The sequence below is a fragment of the Adiantum capillus-veneris genome, chromosome 11 (genome assembly GCF_014529385.1).
Source record: "Adiantum capillus-veneris isolate H3 chromosome 11, ASM1452938v2, whole genome shotgun sequence".
Taxonomy (NCBI): Eukaryota; Viridiplantae; Streptophyta; class Polypodiopsida; order Polypodiales; family Pteridaceae; genus Adiantum; species Adiantum capillus-veneris.
The window spans coordinates 69,298,112-69,316,203 of record NC_140941.1 but is presented as its reverse complement, the minus strand read 5'-3'; the positions used below and the strand labels follow the sequence as shown (position 1 = coordinate 69,316,203).

At 43.7% G+C, this 18,092-nt stretch overlaps 2 protein-coding genes across 2 annotated transcripts in view; one reads left to right on the top strand and one right to left on the bottom strand.

The window, feature by feature from the left end:
- The first annotated feature begins 5,474 nt into the window (after positions 1-5,474).
- LOC147447414 (uncharacterized) lies at positions 5,475-8,100 on the top strand. The gene has a single exon (XM_086523218.1). The coding sequence runs from the start codon at positions 6,346-6,348 to the stop codon at positions 8,089-8,091; it is 1,746 nt and encodes a 581-aa protein (XP_086379344.1). The 5' UTR covers positions 5,475-6,345; the 3' UTR covers positions 8,092-8,100.
- A 1,426-nt stretch (positions 8,101-9,526) lies between these two features.
- LOC147447413 (glutamate NMDA receptor subunit epsilon-1, putative (DUF3598)) overlaps positions 9,527-18,092 on the bottom strand; it is an 81,538-nt gene continuing 72,972 nt past the window's right edge. Inside the window, exons 6-7 of the mRNA XM_086523219.1 lie at positions 10,123-10,269; positions 9,527-9,921 (exon numbers count right to left, since the gene is read on the bottom strand). Of these exons, the coding sequence (XP_086379345.1) occupies positions 9,649-9,921; positions 10,123-10,269 (420 nt within the window). The 3' untranslated portion in view covers positions 9,527-9,648. The remainder of the gene's footprint in view (positions 9,922-10,122; positions 10,270-18,092) is intronic.

Here is an 18,092-nt window from a genome sequence, read left to right as displayed (position 1 = left end):
GGCTCATTTGACAGGTTGATATTGGTTCAGAGGTCAGTTTACAGGGGAAAATCTGCCGAATTTTTCCCAGGAAAGTAAACCACTGTGAAGCGTAGCTATGGTTGGATCATAGGACACTGCTCTTTACAATATCAAGAAGCTGGATGGAACCAATTTCCCATTGTGGAAGAAGCAGATTTGGCACGTGTTGGTACAAAAGAAGCAGATAAATCCTATAAAGCTCAAGGGGATAAAACCAGAAGATATGGACGAAGATGAATGGAGCGAAATGGATGAATTGGCACTTTCTACCATTATGCTGACTTTGGCAGAAAGCGTTTACTTCAATGTAGCAGACGAGATGTCGGCTTATCAAGCATGGTTAAAGCTGAGTGATCTTTATGAGAAGCAGAGTGCAGCTTCACAGGTATACTGGCTTAAGAAGCTTGTTGACTTGAAGATGAAAGAAGGGACACCTATGTCCAATCATTTGAATGAATTCAACACAATCTATAGTCAGTTGTCAGCTCAAGGTGTCAAGTTTGATGAACCTGTTAGAGGTATGTTCCTGTTGATCACATTGCCAAAAAGTTGGGACACTTTTCGCACAGCTTTGAGTAATTCTGCACCTCCAGATGGTTTGAACATAGCAGGTGTAGAAGGAAGTCTGCTTACTGAAGAAACCAATAGAAAGACAATGGACAAAGGCAAAGGAACAGCCTTAGTTGTCAGGGGAAGGACCAAAGAAAAGTACAAAGGTGGAAAGAGGAATCAGTCTTGTAGCAAGTCCCGTAGTGCTAAAGGCAAGAGTGACATAGAATGCTACCATTGTGGCAAGAAGGGTCACATGAAAAGAGACTGCAGAGAATGGAAAGCAGAAAAAGGCAAAGAGAAAGCTGAAGACCATGTTGAGAAGAACAAGTCCTCAGTGAAGATTCAAGAAATAAATGTGACAAACACTGTTGCAGAGGATGACATTCTAGTGTCAGGAGACATCTACTTCTTGAAGAATACAATGGACTCGGCTCTTCTTACAGCATCTGATGGAAATGCACTGAGTGACTGGATTATAGACTCAGGGGCATCACTTCATGTGTCTCCAAACAAGGAGTGGTTTACTTCTTATGTGACCACTAAAGATCATGTTCGGCTAGGCAATGGGCAGACATGTGAGATCTTAGGTGTTGGAGATGTTCAATTGAAGTTTCAGAATGGCTCTTCTTTCACGTTGAAGAATGTGAGACATGTTCCCGCAATTACAAAGAGCTTGATCAGCACAGGTTTACTTGATGATGCTGGCTACATCACCACTTTTGGACAGAACATGTGGAAGATATCCAAGGGTTCTATGACAGTAGCACATGGAGTAAAGTCTGGAGGACTTTACATGATTTATGTATCAAATGTCTCTAAAAATGTAATCAATGTAACCAAGCAGCCGAACGTTTCTTTGTGGCATAGCCAGTTAGGACATATGTCCAAGAAGGGAATGGAAATCTTGTCTCGTTCTGGTTATTTGCATGGCTTTTCATTTAATGATTTTGAATTCTGTGAACATTGTCTGTATGGTAAGCAAACACAGCAGCCACATAAGCATAGAAGCAGTAGAAGAGATACATAGCTAGCACTTGTTCATAGTGATTTTTGTGGACCTATGCCTAACCTAACTCTAGGGGGAGCTTCTTACTTTATGACATTTATAGATGATTACTCCAGGAAAGTATGGGTTTACTTTCTCAAGCACAAGGATGAAGCGTTTAGTGTTTTCAAAACGTTTGTGACACTTGTGGAGAATCAGAGTGGCAAGAAGCTTAAATGCTTACGCACTGACAATGGTGGAGAGTATGTTTCAAAGGCCTTTCAGGACTTTTGTGAGTCAAAAGGTATAAAACGTGAACTTACTGCTCCTTACAATCCTCCTCAAAATGGTGTTGCTGAGAGGATGAATAGGACCATACAAGAGAAGTTCAGAAGTATGTTGACTAATGCACAGCTGCCAAATGGGTTTTGGGCTGAAGCTATATCAACAGCTGTTCATCTTGTAAATAGATCTCCTAGCAAGGTTTTGCAAAAGGATTCAGTGCCAGAGATGGTATGGTCAGGCAAAATGCCCTCATACAAGCATCTCAGAGTCTTTGGTTGTGAGGCATATACTCATGTTCCAAAGGAATTTAGGAACAAACTTGAGCCAAAGAGTAGAAAGTGCATCTTTCTAGGCTATGGTAATTCTCGTGAGATGGGGTACAGACTTTGGGATCCCGAATCCAGAAAGGTTGTCCGCAGCAATGATGTTCACTTTAATGAATCCAAATATCATTCTAAACCAGAGAGGGTTGAGGAGATTAGAAGAGTTGTCTTTCAAGAAGATGGACCTGCACGTGCAAGACAAAATCTCAGAGCTCAAGAGGAGCAAGGACAGGATAGAGTGGAACCACAGGTTGTGGCTGAGCCTGAACCACCTATTGTGCGTAGATTTGGACGTGTCACGCGACCTCCTGATAAGTTTGTTGCATCTATGAACTATGTCATGTTGATCGATTGCAATGAGCCTTCATGTTACAAGGAAGCAGTGCAAATGAAGGACTCCGGGAATTGGCAATTGGCCATGCAGTCAGAGATGACAGCTCTGCATATAAACAAGACATGGAAGCTAGTTAAATTACCACAGGGCAAAAAGGCTCTACCTTGTAAATGGGTTTACAGGTATAAGATCACCGCTCATGATAGTCAGCCAAAGTACAAAGCAAGGCTTGTTGCCAAGGGCTTTAAGCAAGAACAAGGCATTGATTTTGATGAAGTCTTCTCTCCGGTGGTCAAGATGACTACATTAAGATGCTTTCTTGCATTGGTTGCCATATTAGATTTGGTGTTGCACCAAATGGATGTCAAGACAGCGTTCTTGCATGGTGATTTAGATGTGGAAATTTACATGCAGCAACCACAAGGGTTTGTTGAGAAAGGCAAGGAAGATTGGGTATGCCAGTTGTTAAAGAGTCTTTATGGCTTAAAACAATCACCGAGGGCATGGTACCATAAATTCCACAAGTTTATTCTTTCTCAAGGCTACAAACGTAGTGAGTTCGATCATTGTCTATATACAAAGAAGGCTAAGGATGGTAGTTGGCTGATCCTTATTTTGTATGTGGATGACATGTTGATTGCTGGCAAGCACTTGGAAGAAATTTCAGCTTTGAAGTCAAAGATGGAAAAATCGTTTGACATGAAAGACATGGGTGAGGCAAGTCATATACTTGGTATGCGCATTGAGAGAGACGGATCAAAGAAGTTGATTTGGTTATCTCAAACAGAGTATATTGACAAGGTTTTGCACCGTTTCAATATGGAGAAGGGAAAGGCATTGAGTGTTCCATTGCCACCATATGTGAAACTTAGCAAACAAGATTGTCCTGTGTCTGAGGAAGAACATGCTGAAATGGATAAGATTCCATATGCGTCTGCAGTGGGTAGTTTGATATATGCAATGATTGCTACTCGCCCAGACATTGCATTTGCAGTGGGAGTAGTAAGTCGATACATGTCAAACCCACGCAAGAAACATTGGGAGGCAGTGAAAGGAATATTGAGATACCTGAAAGCTACAAAGAGTATGCGTATACGCTATGGGAGTCAGGAGCTAAGTGTAAAGGGTTTTACAGACTCAGATTATGCAGGTGACTTAGACAACCGAAGGTCAACGTCAGGGTATGTCTTTACATTGGCTGGTGGAGCAGTATCATGGCGTTCTAGATTACAAGATTGTGTTACTCAATCTACTACAGAGGCTGAATATGTTGCAGCATTAGAGGCATGCAAAGAATCAATTTGGCTTAATCGACTAGTAACAGACTTGGGAATCAAAGAAGAGATGCATGTGTTATATTGTGATAGTCAAAGTGCTATACAATTGGCTCGCAATCCAGTTTATCACTCAAAGACAAAGCATGTGGATGTGAAGTATCATTTCATCAGGGAAATGATCGAGGATAAGCAACTTCAGCTTGTCAAAGTTCACACCACAGAAAATCCTGCTGATCTACTTACAAAAGGATTTCCCTCAGAGAGCTTTGCGCATTTTCGCAAGCAGTTAGGTGTAGGGTAGTACATCACTTCTCTACATCTCTTGTATATTAGCTTGTATAGTAGCTTCTCTCACACTTAAAGTACCACATTGGACTTTAAGTGGGAGGTTGTTGGGGTATAAAGCCCAATGTGGTCGCCCAGGTAAGTGGGCGGGCCGCCAGGTATGTACACATATTCTTTTCTTAAAACCTAATAAGAACTCGCTATGCTCTACACATTACAGTAGAGCGAGTTCACCATATCGTCGTGCTCTTCTTCTCGCACTCTCTCTCGCGTCGCACTTCCGCTCGTACTCCTTCACTAAGAAGAAATAAAAGGCTTCTAATTGTTTGATTCTTTGACAAATCAACGACATACTTGTGGGCTTATTGTGTAAGGTGTTACTCTTTACATTCACTATCGTTCTCTCTCTTCATTTATCTCCCTCTCCCTTTTATTCTTTTCTATTCTGAGTTCCTCGTTGTCATGTCAACTTCTTGCATGATTCCCCATGCCTTCAAGGTGCTAATAGAAGAGGAGCCTCAATTCTGCCTACATCGGAAGAACCCAATGCTTCTTGGCCCTTTCCTTTTTTGGGACATATCCTACAATCCCTACATTCAAAATTGGGAAGCTCATCAAAACCCTTGTGTATTTTAAAAGGTCACCACACCTAACATTCACATTGACCCTAGTTACCACATGCTCCCAAGATTTGTACATCGATGAATATTCCGTTACATCCATTTGGAGCTTGTATTTTTTGACATCATAAGTAGGTAATTATCTTATTAAAGTCATCACCCGTAATCAAAACAAAGATGTACATATTCTTTTTCTAAATGAAGATGCCTTGGGGACGGGGTCTCCTTGCAGACATTGAAAATTCACATTCATAGAGCATTGGTAAGTAATCATGGTCTTGAGTAAAAGTTCGACTACATATCCACTACATAGTCTTGAGGGGACGGCGGGCGGGGGTGGGTGGTGATCACTTTCAATTAACTTAGACCTCCTTTGCCTTGCTCATGTTGTACATACCATGTAACACCAAGCCAAGAAAAACATCCTTGATTGGAAGTTGGTCCTAGATTGGAAGGTGGTACAAACAAGAAGCTCATCAACTACTTGTCGTGCACTTTGCTTTGCATACATACTAACCAACATGATTTTGAACCATGTGTCCTTCCTAAGCCTCTATACCCAATGACTTGCAACATGTTGATTGTTCAGCCTAGAGCCCTTGGCCAAAAGACTTAAGGTGTGCTAGCGAGATGGAAAACTATATTAGGGTCATTAGAGTCGCACATCATTTTCAACCAAAATTGTTGTAGAAGGGTTGCCCTGTTTGGAAAAATCAATTTTCTAACCATGCACAATTCCTTCATGTGCTATTTCAAAGAGAACTTCCAAAATTTGGACCTATTTGTTTTATTTTAAAGCCATTTTTCTTGATTTTTCGCAAGAACAATTCCTAACTTTCCTAGCTCAAAATGGGCATTATTGAAATGCATATTGTAAGCTGACAACATTGATTGCCCCCTAAGCCACTGCAAGCCGCAATTGAGTTAGGAACGACATCAAGCTCGGTTTGCATTTTGGCTAGGGTAAAGGAGCCAATAAGGGGACGGGTTCCTATATTGGGTCTGGTACAACGTTTCCCCAATGTTAGTGTGCTTAGTGGTGTGGCGATCAAACCTTGGCCATCAGATTGTGGGTTCGAGCCTTGTCATCACGTTTGCCCTGAATACCCCCCTAGATCGTCGTGCCATTGGACCCTCTTTTTGTTACACAAGATTCGGTAGAAACGATCCTTCTCTGCCTGTGTGTTACATTTGCAGTGCTCATTGTACTGCAGATAGCTGCTGCACGCACCGTTCATTTGTGCCGATTAAAGCTTGAAACAGTGCTGTACCCTGTCCGACATTGGTCACAGAGCTTAGGTGGTGGGGGTTTTACCCTAGCAACTCCCTGGCATGGCTCAACTCTTCCTATCCAGTGAATTATATACTCACTCCCAATCACTTCTCGCTTCCTTGGTAAAAAGTCAAAAGTTAAGTTTGCTGCAAATGATTTTGATTTTCGAATTTCCTAGCGAATGAAACCGTTCTCCTTCGCGCGCTCGAAAAACTGAATCTCGTCACAAAGGGAGCCTGGAAGACTTGCAGAGACAACTCTTTGCTACGTCTTCTCTTCTCGTAGCAAACGACGAGAGGCCCATACCTATCTTAAAACACCAGGCCTTCAGGCTAAGCAGATGGGCCGATAGCCGGAGGAGGGGGAGCCAGCATTCTGCACAGATACCATATGGGGTCCCCTTCCTCTGCTCGACGGCGCTACCCGAGCCCTCTGATTAAGCAAGACCTTGCCAAGCTTGGCAAAGATGCTGAAAGCCGGCGCTCTGCACTTGCCTCTCTGCGTTCTGTGGTTGAGGAACACCTTGACACTACCAGCCTCCCTCGGTTTCTCCAGCAGATTGAAGATTCTCGGGAAGGTCGGCGTCATGTTGCCCCAATCCTAGAAGACCTCGCCCGATCACATGGGCCCAACCTGGCCCCTCACATACCTCGCCTTCTTCACCTCCTTGTGCACAACCTTCTTGCCAGTGCAGGCTGCCCTGCTCTATTAGGAGCATGTGCCGATTCTGTCGCAGGCATAGCACGGTATTGCGCTGGAAACACTGCCGAGGAAGTTCTTCGCCAGGTTTGCTTACCCTTGATTGCTCTCCTGCCCAACAAAATCCCCCCACTCTCCACAGGTGCCGCTGTTTGTTTGAGATCCTTGGTTGACTCTGAGCAATGGCGATTTGCCCCTCCGTCATTAGTGGACAACCTCTGCTGGAAGGCAGCAATGGCAGCTGCAGCACCCCCAACTCAAACTGTTCCCCACATCCATCTTCTGCGTGCATTAGCCACTTCTAATGCCTCTGCTATCTCCAAGTTTGCTCCTCCGCTGCTACGTTTATCCCTGGACATTCTCCTCACCCCTGCAGCCACTGCGTCATGGCAGCTGCGCCTCTCTGCTGTACATTTATTGGAATCTCTGCTGAAAGCAGCGGACTACACTGCACTCGCTGCCCATCTTCACCCGTCCTTGGCTGCCCTTGCCAAATGCCGGCGCCATGACAAACTTCCTCAGGTCCGAAATGCTGTTCTGCAAGCCCTTCAAACAGCAGAGGCCCTGCAAAGGCAGCAAACCAAGCATAGCGTCAAACTGGAACCTTCCACAACCAACCATCACCGGCAGCTGAGTGATCCATTCACTAGCAACAAGCAAAATGCTCTCACTGCACAAATTTCTCACTCGCCTCTCACATCACCCAGGAGACTTAGCAGTCTATCTGCCAGGGTGCTAACCAATGGCAGTTCCCTCAATCAGACTGATTACTTTTTTCCTTATTTCTGCAACAACGAGGAGATCGTCTCTAGCCGTGAAGTATTCCAGAGTACACAGGAGCCCTATCCAGGTACATTGAATCGAACGAAACAATCTCCGAGGACCAGTACAAGAAATCTCTCCCCCAATTGCCAGGTCAAAGTGCCTTCTCTAAAATTACCCACTGGCCAAGGTCGCCAACAGGTCAACAAGGAATTGGTAAGGATAAATGACAATGCAGAAGATAGATGTCTGCGCTCTGCCAGAGGTGATACGAGGTATGCGCCATCCACAGAGGATTGTCAGGTTTTGGCTATGTCATCATCAGCCACAAGGAATATAACTGTGTTGGGGTCAAATGATGAGCTGCTTGCCTCTTGTGAGAAGAGACATTTTCTTGCAAGTGAGAGTTGTGATCAGGTTTCCTGCCAAAAGAAACCCCCATTGAGAGGCCAGTGTGCAAAAGCCAAATATGCAGGAGACAGTAGTGTCCTGGTTTATCCAAATTCTCCCAACAAAAAGAACCAAGCTGTCAATACTGAAAGCAAGCAACAAAATGCCCCAACTTCCACATTGGATAGTGAAAGTGACACTTCGGCCGCATCTGTTCATCTTTTCAACTCTCTTGCACAACTTGCCACTGTAAACAAATGCAAGGTAAGACTCCTCTTTGAGTAAAATCAACTTCTGAACGAAGTATTAAACCCATCAGCCTTCTAATGACTACAAGTATTAATAGCAGGACTTTAAACATCTGGCACAGGAGGGGAGTGAGCTTGCAGCTAACACTCCTGAGAACTCAGAAAATGAGAAAGTACTCTCATCCTTTCCAATCACAGATGCCGAAAAAACAAGTCTGCAGCGGCCCAACCTTACAGAAGTTGTCGATGTAGAGGCAGAAACATCGAGTGGTGAATGGAGTGTAAGGGACAACCCCATTGCAGAAGACCCTACTGAGGACATGGTCAAACACAATGAAATGGATCCCTGGCCACGCATCTCCGCCACCCTGCATGAAGAAATAAATAAGCAGTGGAGCCAAAATGCTGTCGACCCAGACAGCCTTCGACCTTCAGGGGCTGAGCATAGATGCAAGCAAGCGACTGATAATGAAGTTCCCTCTGATATTGACAAAAAGGGTGAAAATCTGCATGACGAGGAAGCCCAGCTTGATCTTGCCTCTGAAGGATTTTGGACAGAAATTGAAGACATAAGGGATCAGACAGCATCATCGCAAAGCTTTTCAAAAGCAGTGTCTCACAAATCCTTTCAATTGCATAACAGGCTTCAATTTAAACTGTTGTTATGTGCTGGATTATTTGTGTCTATCGCCATGACTCTACTTACCAAAGAGTTGCAGCATCATGCTACTGCTCAATATTTGCCCCCTACTTAGTTCCACTTCAACGGGTTCTAGTAGACTAGTACACATCAAGAACTTAATCCAGCACCTGACTGGCCATATGTAAGTTTAGGGGTGTTTCCTCAAAACAGGGCATTTGAGCTAGTGTACATTATTCGGAGGCTAATGTACAGCACTTGCATGGTGAATTTTGTGAAGTGAAGATGGATTTGCTGAGATTCATACAAATCTTGAGGCACAAGGTTGGGAATATTACGTAATTTGTTAAGTGAACTTCGACCAGGACAGTTTTCAAGTCAAAATGATAACAACTCTGACTTACTACAAGTTCTACCTAGCAATACTCCCAATGTCAATGTAAAACAAGCTCATCCTATTCACATTCAAAGCTCAAAGATAACTGCTTCTTTTTGTAGCCAACCTTGGCATTCTGTAATATCTGCTTTATTCCACTTCCTAATAGCATTGTAATATTATAAAGGAATGTTCTAATTAAACAAATGCTGAACCTCTCATAGTAATAATAACGATAACAGTCATCAGTATGATGGCCAAGTCTTGCCAATGCTCGTGCCGCTGGCTTTTTGCAATCTGCTTCATAGACTCGTAGCTTTTACAACACATCTAAACCATATCTGTTTGCCTGGGTATCGGTGGTGTAATATTACGCAGAAAAACATCAACTACAGCCTGCTTGATCTCCGGGACTTTATGTTGCTCAGCATAATGTTTAGGAAACTCACAAAGACAAGCGAAAAAATGGCATTCAATAAGAATGTTAAGAGTGCATTTTCATACAATGAAAATGAAATATATTACAGGCAGAAAGCTATGACCATCTCTTGTAAGGGAGAAAGAAAAAAGCCAGGCAATCATAATTTGACTTCCTCCACAAAGGTCGACGATACAACTAAGCCATCTGTGTCATAAGTTCGCACCAATCTGCGTCTCTTCCCAGGCGAATAAACCCAGGAAAATTCAAAATAGAATGCCTGAGATCGGCCGACACTCTGGCCGACATTTACTGGTGCAGTCAAAGCCAACCCTCCAGGCAAAAGAGTCGTTTGCAAGCCTTTCTCAAACTGGAGTAGACTTCCATGGGCGGCTCCTGTCAAATGAAGGTTTCCCTTAGATGTTTTGATGTCCTGTACAGCCAAAAAACAGTGTTTCATCTTTAGTTATCCTGCTGATCCAGCACGCTATTATCACCTGAATGCCTTATCTGCTATAGTTTTCATCATTTAATATTCATTACAAATGCATTTGACGACATTTCACACATTAAGGTCCTAAACAAAGTTAAGGAACAATCACAAAGAGCACATAAAAGTAAATATCTCAATCACCTGAATCAAGCTTCCATCGTCCCTCAAGTCATACGTCACCCTTATATCATCCTCAGCTAAGGTTGACCCATAAACTCCTGTTCGCCTTGTAATAGAGTGGCCGGACCAACAGCCGAGAAGTGCAGTTAATCTTGCCTGCGGCAGATCCTGTGGCCAAAGATAGTGTGTCACCATGTTAACCAAAAAAAACATGCAGCAATTTCTTCATACTGTATTTGGATACACTATTGTATCTGTGCAGCAACATGGCAATAGCTGAAATTAGGTCCCAGGACATAAAGGACCATGACAACGGTGGAAGTACCAAAGATTTGAAGAATGCACCACGTTCCTCCTTTCTCATCTCCTAGACTCTATGTTCTTACCGGTTCTTACAAGATTCTGCTAGTAAGGGGAATTGCTCCCTGTAGGAAAGTTCTTAGTCACAGACCTCAGAGTAACGGAGGGGCTAAGAGGTTTGATCTACCTCTCGACCTCAAACTCTTGGCTCTAGATCATCTTCTCTCCTTTCTCCAAAATCAGTGCTGGCTGTTTTAGCTGATTTCTGTTTTTTTAGTAACGGAGGGGCTAAGAGGTTTGATCTACCTCTCGACCCAGCTCCTATTTTTTCTCCTTTTTTGTGCTACCAAGCTTCTCTGCTATTGTTGTTGCAGTTCTTTTTTTGGTGGGTAATGTTTAATCTGTGTGCTTTTGGGTGGGTGGGTATCACAAGACAGGCACCACGTGCCAATAGAAAAGAGCAGACTAAACAGACTTTTAGCACTTCATTAACAATTGAACTAAGAGAGAGAGAGAGAGAGAGAGAGAGAGAGAGAGAGAGAGAGAGAGAGAGAGACGACACGCAACACGGAGTGGCGGAATTCCACCCCAGAGAGTATTGGCCCCAAACCTTGGCGCCCCTTTCGGTATTTCTTTATATTGCATCAACACAGTACAAGCCGAAACTCCAGACTCTGCACCTTTAGGAAGCATGCCAGAGAATGAGCCCCAACCTCATATTTAAAGGCCCTAGGCTTGAAAAGCAGTTACAGTGAAAAGCCTTCAAAACTCAAAAGCTTCTAGTCCAAAAAGCAATGCCAAAAGCTACCAGCGTAATTTACGAAAATCCGTAAAGCCTACCACGTCATCAGCCAACGCGAAACGCGGAAATCCATACAGCCTGCCACGTCATCATGCCAGCGCAATTTTCAGAAATCTGCCACGTAATCAACAACTATGCAATTTTCGGAAATTTGTTGTTGCTTCTTCTGTTGCTTCTGCTTCTTCTAGGGTTTAGGCCCTCGGCCGGTAGCTCCGTTCTTCAGTAGGTCGACACGTCAGCAGTTTGTTACATCTCCCCTTCTTGAAAGAGAGTAATTGTCCGCGATTACAGCATATCTGCAAAACAACTCAAGTTAGCTCAAAAAATTTCAAGGGTCATTCCGAGGGACATTCCAAGGGACAATCAGTTTGCTCTTTTTGTTAAGGAGTTAGCTTCTCCTTTCGGCTCTTTTGATCAAGAAGTTAGCTTCTCCTTTCGTCCGAATCAGAACTCTTGATATTCTGGCGTAGTAAAATTAGCCATCACACCCAGACCGTAATGATCTTCCACGGGTGTCTTGATGCACTAAAATTAGATACCCAGGCAATCTCATCCAATAAGGAATATTTAGTGGTTGGCACATCACAATGCAACACAAATGCTCACATATGCATATTACAAGACATAGAAACATAAAGCCGCCGATGAACACTCCCCCCGCAAATAACCATCCAGGTCAAGGCCATGAGTTGTTCAACGACTCCCTCATCACTCCTCCCGCAAATAACCTAAAAAGGTCCGGGCCATAAGATATAGAGGCCTTTTACAACCAAACGCCCCCCAGACCGCAGCCTACGTCGTTTGGAGGTGCTGAGAGTAACCACTACTCAGACTTGTTAATACTCCCCCCGTAAATAACCATGTAGGTCCAGGCCATGAGTAACAACACTTTTCAGTCATTCAATACTCCCCCCGCAAATAACCACAAGGGTCCGGGCCATGAGTAACAACATTTTTCAATGATTCAATACTCCCCCCACAATTTACCACAAGGGTCCGGGCCATGAGTATGAACAAGCATTCTCAAACGTCATTTCTCACCCTCCACACGGTAGTAAAATCACCAATCATTGAAACCAGTATTAAAACCAGAGTCAAACATTTCAAATCGGCATCAAGACAGGTTCAAAAAAGACACCATCAATTTCAAACAAAGTTTCAAACAATACAAAGTTCAAAAGTATCTAGCTATAAACATCTAGAAAGTTCATTCAGGGTTTTGTTCGGACAATTGAACTTTGAGGACGACCGGCTTGCCCTTTTGCATCACGGTGATGGTTCGGTTCCGAACCTGGAGAGTCGCATCATTCTTGTCATGCCAAGGCATGCCTAGTAGAACGTCACAATTGCCCAACTTAATGATGTGGAAATCAGCTTTTTCATGATAATCTTGAATAGTCACTGGAAGAGCACCAATCAGCGGTACCACTTTCTGAGTTTGCCCCGTGGCTAGCTCAACTTCAATTTCTCCACCCTCTGCATCATAATCAAAGTGCATCTGATTTAAGAATTCTGGATGGATGAAGTTTTCTGTAGCTCCGGGGTCAAAAAAAATAAGGGCTTTGAAGCCATTGACTTTGCCATATGCTCAACACAATTCATTTGTACTTTCAAGGCGTATGCCATAGATGTCAGGTACTAATCCAATAGCCGGTTTAGCTCGTTTGGCTAGAGATGGTCCTAGGTTTCTATCGACCGTCGATGCGGGAGTCGGCTCCGCGGGTCTGTCAGTCCATTGGGGACAATCAAAATAGTTATGTCCTGTTTGAAAGCATCCAAAACATCGACGTTCTTGTAGTAAGGTGTCTCGTTGTTGAGGTGTCAAACAAGACCTTTGTGGTTGACTTTCACGAGACTCTCAAGAATTTATTCTTTGCTGGTGAGAGTTGTGTTTAGTGGCCGGAGATTCTTCTGTGGTAAACTCTAGCTTTCCCTTCATCAGTTTGTAGCCGACTGCGACATGGTCCATAAGTTCTTGCATGGTGGAGACTTGCTTGGATAGACAATATTCCTGCAATGGTGATGGTAGTCCAATGGTGTATCACTCGCATTAAACCTCCAAGGGAACATATCTAAAGGACACCGGAAGGTACACGTAGAGAAACCTTTGGTTATATTCGTCCATGGTTCAGTGGCGAGCATTTTCAAGTTACCCCACTCTGCCAAAATCCGGACTTCAAACATCGAAGTCATGTAACTACGTGCAAAAACTGACTTGAAAGCTTGCCTAAGTCCTTGGAGCATGATGTCGTGTCTCGATTGAACTCGACCATTGCATAGCATTACCTTTAAGAAATCCCGCTACTCGAGAAATCTTGGATTCTTCTGTATAGTTCCCCAAAGCATACATGTTGTCGAATTGCTGTAGGAACTGCAATGCTTTCTTGCGATCTTTCACCTCCGAAAAAGTGAAAAATTTGACTGTCGTGCCACCATCTTTGAAATCTTTGGGTTGGTTAGGCGCATATCTCGGGTATGGATAATAAGGGTATCCATATAGGCTCCAATCATTGTAGCCTGGTGGCGGTGGTGGTGGAGGTGGGGGCAATGGCGGTGGCAAAGGCGATTGCACTGGATCGGGGTCAAATGGCTACACCATATTCCTGAAGACTCCCCCGATTGGAACAGACGGCTGAGAAGGTTGCCGGTTGGAAGCTCTCATACTTTCTGGTGTCGGAGGAGGAGGTACCACCTGGGGCATCAGAGGGGGTAACATGTAGTTCAAAAATTGTTAAAAACTTTGCAGCATCGGTAGATTCTGCTGAGGATGCCGCGAAAGAATGTCGTGAAGCTCATTGAGTAGAAACTGCAAATATTCTGCTAAATCCATGAATTCCAAGTCTCGGGTTCTTTATGGCTTATGCCCTGTAAGACACAGTGATGAAGACGGGAGCGCGCCCAATGCGCGATGAAGTAAGGGTGGGAGTGGCTAATAAGTCCAGGGTTGAAGGCGCAGAAGATACCTCAAATAAAATTCCAATAGCTCTGTCTACTCTTATGTACGATTGGTATTGCTTTCAGAAAAGCACACGCCTGATGCTCTGATACCACTGTCACAAAACGGACACCACGTGCCAGTAGAAAAGAGCAGACTGAACAGATTTTCAGCATTGCATTAACAATTGAACTAAGAGAGAGAGACGACACGCGACACGGAGTGGCGGAATTCCACCCAGAGAGTATTGACTCCAAACCTTGGCGCCCCTTTTGGTATTTCTTTATATTGCATCAACACAGTACAAGCCAGAACTCCAGAGTCTGCACCTTCTTCAAGAAGCATGCCAGAGAATGAGCCCTAACCCATATTTAAAGGCCCTAGGCCTGAAAAGCAGTTACAATGAAAAGCCTTCAAAACTTCTGGTCCAAAAAGCAATGCCAAAAGCTGTCAACGTAATTTACGGAAATCCGTACAACCTGCCACGTCATCAACCAACGCGAAACGCGGAAAATGTACAGCTTGCCACGTCATCATGCCAGCGCAATTTTCGAAAATCTGCCACGTCATCGGCAGCTATGCAATTCTCGGAAATTTGTTGTTGCTTCTTCTATTGCTTCTGCTTCTTCTAGGGTTTAGGCCCCTTGGTTGGTAGCTCCGTTCTTCAGTAAGTCGACACGTCAGCAGTTTGTTACAGTGGGTGAGTCTTTTTTTTTTCCTTTTTGTGGGGGGGGGGGGTTGGGGGGGGGGGGGATGGGTTGCTTATCCTACAACATCTACATAAAAGATAAAACCTGCTCTTGATTGCTTACTCACCTTGTAACTAGACAGTATCACATGCCAAGCAGTGAACCCATTGCCGAGACTCGTACAACAGCAGAACTTGAAATGTTATTGAGCTCTGTCAAAATGCAGGTGAGAGAGAGAGAGAAGAAGAAGAAGAGAGTCTTAACGTCGTAGGAAACTATCCCAAGAGACCTTAAAGAACTAGCCGACGAGGAGTTGACCTCAAGACCTTTTATTCAAGAGGGAAATGGCATAACCAATCTACCACACTTGGGTGATAGAAAGGTTATACCATTTTCCTCTTTTTATTAGCATACACACCCGAGTTTTAACGTCGCAGGAAAACTATCCCAAGAGACCTTAAAGATCTAGCTAACAAGGAGTTGAAGGGGGGAGAGAGAGAGAGAGAGAGAGAGAGAGAGAGAGAGAGAGAGAGATGAAATGTTATATCAAATGTCTTCAAAGGTAAAAATGCCCTATGAGACCAAAAGTTACATCCCAATAGAATCTAGTACTCTATATATACCTTCATAAGTTCAGAATAGTCTGAACTCACGAATTATAAGAGGGAATAAAGCACTCATAAAACTATAAAAGCAAGGGCCACACGAAAAGAAAAGAAAAACAAAAACAAACAAACAAACAAACTAAATCACTTTGTTTGCTACGAAACAAAACTAGATAAAACAAAACATTATTAACTTAAAAAAGTTTTTAGAAAAGGCATGTGTAGAATCTGATACTCTGTCTGGAAAGTTATGACTATAGAAAATTAACAGAAAATCTAAATCTAGGTATACCATAGTTGATGGGTAGATGGGAGGCGTGAGAGAGAGAGAGAGAGAGAGAGAGAGAGAGAGAGAGAGAGAGAGAGAGAGAGTGTGGGCGCTGACCCACTGTGATGTGGTGTTGAACACCATAATCTTGGTTTTCTCAAGGTTGACAAACAATATCATGAGCAAATGTGTGCAAAGCATCCAAATGGCGTTGCATCCCCTCCAGAGAGTCAGGAAATCAACAACACTATATCATCAGTGTATAACAACATCTGAATCTATGTCCCTAATCCCGCGATTTGCACTGCTGAAGCCACGTAGTAGGTGTACGGATTTCCACGTTTGGCGCTGGCTGCTGATGTGGCAATTTTCACGTGAGCTTTTGAGAACAATTGCTTAAATCCGGGTTATAGTGATTTTTGGGGCTCTACTTTTGGGCAACCCTTGTAAGTTTAAAAGAGCCCTTGGGCTCTCACTCTACAAAGCATCTGGATGCAGAGTCTAAGAGCACATGACCGTCGAGAGTTGTACTTTGCTGTGAGCAATAATAAAGACATACCGAAAGGGGCGTCAGTCTTTAGGGCCAGTGCTTCTAGGCACGGAACTCTGCCGTGCAGTGTCGACTCTCTCTCTCTCTCTCTCTCTCTCTCTCTCTCTCTCTCTCTCTCTCTCTCTCTCTCTCTCTCTCTCTCTCTCTCTCTCTCTCTCTCTCTCTCTCTCTCTCTCTCTCTCTCTCTCTCTCTCTCTCTCTCTCTCTAGTAAAGTTCAATGATTTTAAAGTTCTTGTTCGTGTGTTGCTATTGATTTCTCGCTTGTAGTGTCCAAGCCTCTAACAAATGGCATGCCAAAAATTGAACCCATCTGTCTCAACATGTTTGGCAACCAAAATTGTGCTCGCAGCTCTCCGAAAGATATTTTTGACTGGATATTTTGGAACCTGACATCTGTCCTCAAAAGCAACTAGTGAAAAATCCTCGTACCACGGGTGCAAAAAAACCAATTTGTCCCCGAAGTCGAGAGGAGTGCAATTGATGACCCTAGAGGCAAGTTTCTTGGATGAAAAAAAAGCAATGCAAGTACCTTTGCTGAGTAAGATGATATCTGTTGCTAAATTGGCTTTATCTAGAGGCAAGTTTCTTGGATGAAAAAAAAGCAATGAAAGTACCTTTGCTGAGTAAGATGATATCTGTTGCTAAATTGGCTTTATCTAACAGAAAAAAATAATCCTAAATAAATTATTGGATTTATAAGCAAGAGGGTTTTCTCGCTTAGAACACCAAGGAAGAATAATTCTAAATGAATTATTGGAATTTTAAGTGAGAGGGTTTTTTCTCACTCGAGACATCCGAGTACAGAGTATTCCTAGTGCGTCATTCAAAGTAATGACGAGAGCAGTGTGAACGGGAATATCTGTAAGGCCACCAGGAACGGGTACTTCTGATGCGTCACATCGGATGGGTGACACGGAGCATCGGGAAGAAGTATCCGACCATCCAGGAACGGACATCTCTGATGCGTCATAGGATGGGTGACAGAGCATCGTGAAGGAGATTGTATTGTAAGTTCGGTAGGAAAGGACTAGGTGACGGGTATTCCAGATGCGTCACAAGGTGGGTGACGGGTGCGTCGAAAAGGGGATATCCACAGCCAAGAGAAAATCCGACTGGAAAAGAGGAATACGCATAGAGACGCAAGCACAAGAATAAAGATGGGTTCTGAGAAGCTTTTCTTAAAAAGCGGAATATTTTATCGAATTTTCCGGGAAGAGCAGCCGCTTTCCCGCGAGGAATCTATGTTTGCACTGCATTCGTGTAGGTGGTTGCATCCAGGGACGCCTGGGAAGTGTTGTGAAAGGCATTGTTTTTAACTTATAAGGTTTTATTGAGTTTTTGGGCAGGTTCAAACCAATTTTAAAATATGCCGGTCGCCCACTTAATAAGTGGTCAGCCACTTAGAAAATAAAGCAACAAAACCAGCCAGCGAATTCTCTCTCCCTATTTCGGGTAGAGCATTAAAAAAAAGAAAAAAAAAAACGGCCGCGATCTCTACGCGAGCAGCTATTCGTGCCGTGGCGAAGGAGCTATAAAAGCACCACATGCCCTCACTGAAAGGGAGTTACCAACGTCATCAAGAGAAGACTCTACCGCCAGATAGCGCAAGAGATCGCGAGACTACGAAGCACGGAAGTCGCTTTTCCCGCACAAGAGCGACAGGTATCTATTGTGGATTCACCATACGAATTATTGTCGCGTATTTGTGAGTGTGTTTGCAGGTACTTCATCGCAAAGGAGAAGTGAGAAGGCTTCGGCCTACGCTTGGGAATTCCAGGAACGGAATTCGGAAATTGTCTATGAAGTCTCGACTCAGACTACAGACGGAAAAAGGATTGAGA

Bases quoted from the DNA above. Each gene is read 5' to 3' on its own strand.
- LOC147447414 (XM_086523218.1), top strand. From the start codon at position 6,346: ATGGGGTCCCCTTCCTCTGCTCGACGGCGCTACCCGAGCCCTCTGATT.